Below are 3,359 nucleotides of genomic sequence, written 5' to 3'. Positions count from 1 at the left end.
TTTTTTTTTCTCTTTTTATTTATTTATTTACAGGATTTATTTTTATTTTTAATTATGTGTATATTTGTGTGCACCTGTGTGTAAATTTATGCAGATGCCAGGGACTGGAGCTACAGATGGTTGTGTCCAGCCTGATGTGAATGCTGAAAATCCAACTTGGGTCCTTGGGTCCTCTGCAAGAGCATATGCACTCTTAACCACTGAACCATCTCCCTAGAGCCCGCTCTAATTCTTGAACCAAGAAATTAACTGTTCTGGGGGATGTAGCTCAGGTGGTAGTGTGCATGCCTAGTGTTTATAAAGCCCCAGAGTCCATCCCCAGTACCAAATAAACCAAGCACAGCACAGCACATGCCTGTAATCCCAGGGCTTGAGGTTGAGGCAAAAGGATCAAAAGTTCAAGGTCAAGCAAGTTCAAGGCCAGCCTAGGATACATGAGACCCTGACTCAAATGAGAAAGGGAAAGAGGGAGGAGAGATGGGGAGACAGGAGGTGGGGAGGGAGGGAGGGAGGGAGGGAGAGAGAGAGAGAGAGATTGGCCCCTCTGTTCTGATATGCAACAAACCCTTGCTATCATGAAACTTTGTTTACTTCATGAATACATAATTTACTTTTTAAATTTTAACCTTTAAAATGGTATAGGTTTCAGCTGGTTTTGTTGTTTTTGTTTTGTGTTTGAAGGTTATTTTATTTTTAATAATTGTTTAACGCATAATAAATGTTGGATGTAATAATGCCTGGGAGACAGACAGCTAGACCATGTCTTGCTATGTAGCTCTGACTAGTCTGAAAATCATGATTGTCCTGTCTCTACCTCCCACGTGCTAGAATGACGGGCATGGGCCACCATGCCTGGCTTAGTTGGATTGCTGTTTTGTTAAATACATTCACTCTCAGCACATTGTTTTATAGAAAGAAGAAAACGAAGAAGAAAGAAAGAAAGAAAGAAAGAAAGAAAGAAAGAAAGAAAGAAAGAAAGAAAGAAAGAGGTGGGAAAAGTGATCTTTCTCAGGCAGCTTTCCAAAGCCCCAAGAAACACAAGCCAGATTTGTGGTTTGTGGGCTGCTGCAGAGCCCAGCCTCAGAAACCCTGAGGTCAGGCGACTAGAGCTGCCCTTGAGGTTTCTCCACAGTCTGCATGACCAATGAGGGCCAGCCTTGGGTTTCTCTTGTGGTGCGGAAGACCCGTCTACAGGTCTCTCAGGACCCCTCTCTGAACTATGAGTACTTGCCCATGGTGGGCATGAAGTCATTCATCCAGGCCTCCTTGGAACTCCTCCTTGGAAAGCACAACCAAGCTATTGTGGAGAAAAGGGTGAGACACCGAGTAAAGATGCAGGGATTAAACCTTAAACCTACAAGGGACCGTGCTGAGGCCTCCACGTAGACAAAGATAACTCCTCAGACTCTGAAAGTCCACAGCCCTTGGACTGAGGGGCAGAGTTGGGATCCAAACCTAAATTCTCATTCAGTCACTGCCATTGCTGGTTTGAACGCTCTCTCCAGGAAGAGGGCTGGGGTGCAGCTCATTGGTAGAGGGCACGCTAACATGTGTAAGGCCTTCCATCCAATGCCCAGCACCAAAAATAAGACAAAAATCTGAGTCTGAGGTGGTGTTAATATTATAATTACTCCTTTAAGTGTGACTTCTTATTGTTTGCTGACAGGTGGGGGTGTGCACACCGTAGGTGACAGTGGGGCCTTCAAGCTTGGGGCCCAGTTCCTCAGGACTTGGCATAGGAATTCACAGGTCGTTTGTATAGTCTCCTGTCAAAAAGGTGAGTGTTACCCAGGACAAGGGCCTGAAGAGCCTGCTCCCTGTTCCCAATCCTCACTCCATTTGTGATTCCTCCCTTACCCCATCTCCCATATCTCTGTCTCCACATCTCCATTTCCGTATATTCCAGCTGGTGGGGTGGGGGTCTGTGTTCCTGCAGAACTGTATGGCCTCGTTTTCCAGGACATGGGCTTTATAGTTTCTGGCGGGGTGGGGGTCTGTGTTCCCGCAGAACTGTATGGCCTCGTCTTCCAGGACATGGGCTTTATAGTTTATGAATACTCCATCTGGAGCCCCCAGGAGCTGTGCTCAGACCCTGGCAGGTTCTTCGAAGTGATAGAGGTAGAGGGGCCCCTCTCAGAACTGCTCCCACATATGATTTGCAGTCTCATTTTCCCTTCTCTCAGGCTGGGCTTGGATTTTCCAGGCCTGTTAGTGAGAACAAACCTAAGGGATGGCCCCCCTTGGTATGCCCACTGCCACCTCACGTGGTGAGGCAGGTGGCACCTGATGAGACCGTCTCTTCCCGCAGCATATCCCAGCTGACAGCATCCTTGTGATTGGGAACATTGTTGACTGCAGGCTGACACAGAGTCAGTGGGCAAAGCTGATGTCGACCATTAAGGTGAACAAGCTCCTTGTCCCACTTCCCTCCTCAAGCATCTGTTCTTGCCGCCATCAGTCATATGGGGTTTTGCTTCTCCTTTCTCTTGCAGAGCAAGCGCATATTCCCATTTTTTGATGTTCCCTGTCAAGGCTTAGCCACTGGTGACCTGGAAGAAGACGTTAGACTCTTACGATACTTTGTGTCTCTAGGCTTTGAGTTCTTCTGCAGCCAGTCTCTGTCCAAGAACTTTGGCATTTATGGTGTGGTGTGGCGGAGGGAGCAGGGAAACGGGGAGCTGAGTTGGTGCCACCTCTGTAACACAAGGACTTCATTTTGTTTTTTCAGTTAGCATACACCATAACGGGTAAAACGAAGGACATCTTTACACATGCACACACATGGTACTTCCCTCTAAGTCCCTCTGACCCTCCTCCAGAGGAGAGATGTTTTTGGTACTCCTTATCCCCTGGAGGGAGCCCAGTCAGTACTCCAGAGAAAGCACAGCAGAGGCAGAAGGAACAGCACTGAGCTAAAAGTTGGGTTCTGTTTCCAAACCCAGCTTTCCAAGCTACCCACACCCACTCTAGCTAACATTCCATCTCTTGGGCCTCTGCTTCCGCAGAGATTAGCAAGTGGGACTTGACCATCTTTCAGGTCCCTTCCTTCTTCCACAAACATCTATCCTCTAGGAGATGGTCACAAGCTGTAGGACTGAGGGTCAGATTGCCACTCATAATTGTGTTTTAATTGTCCCACTCAGTATTTAAGTAAACATATATGTAAATATACAGTGTCAATTCCATACATTACAATGAAGTTGAAAAATCCCTATGGCCATCTTTGAGTGTATACATCTTTGAGTGTGTTTGCACAGAGATGAAATTGCCTAATGATGAATTTATCACCATGTTCCATCATGACACAGTATATGTCTGTCTCTCTCTCTCTCTCTCTCTCTCTCTCTCTCTCTCTCTCT

General features: G+C 46.7%; 1 protein-coding gene across 1 annotated transcript in view; it reads left to right on the top strand.

Annotated features, from left to right (window-relative positions):
* Window positions 1–1,132: 1,132 nt before the first annotated feature.
* Got1l1 (glutamic-oxaloacetic transaminase 1 like 1) overlaps window positions 1,133–3,359 on the top strand; it is a gene marked incomplete at its 5' end in the record, with an annotated part of 3,825 nt that continues 1,598 nt past the window's right edge. Inside the window, 6 exons of the mRNA XM_029557892.1 lie at window positions 1,133–1,316; window positions 1,668–1,777; window positions 2,009–2,118; window positions 2,309–2,401; window positions 2,493–2,727; window positions 3,144–3,150. Of these exons, the coding sequence (XP_029413752.1) occupies window positions 1,133–1,316; window positions 1,668–1,777; window positions 2,009–2,118; window positions 2,309–2,401; window positions 2,493–2,727; window positions 3,144–3,150 (739 nt within the window). The remainder of the gene's footprint in view (window positions 1,317–1,667; window positions 1,778–2,008; window positions 2,119–2,308; window positions 2,402–2,492; window positions 2,728–3,143; window positions 3,151–3,359) is intronic.

Source organism: Nannospalax galili, unplaced genomic scaffold (assembly GCF_000622305.1).
Source record: "Nannospalax galili isolate Female #2095 unplaced genomic scaffold, S.galili_v1.0 scaffold7588, whole genome shotgun sequence".
NCBI lineage: Eukaryota > Metazoa > Chordata > Mammalia > Rodentia > Spalacidae > Nannospalax > Nannospalax galili.
Note: the sequence above shows the minus strand (reverse complement) of the source record. Positions and strands in the feature narration are given on the sequence as shown.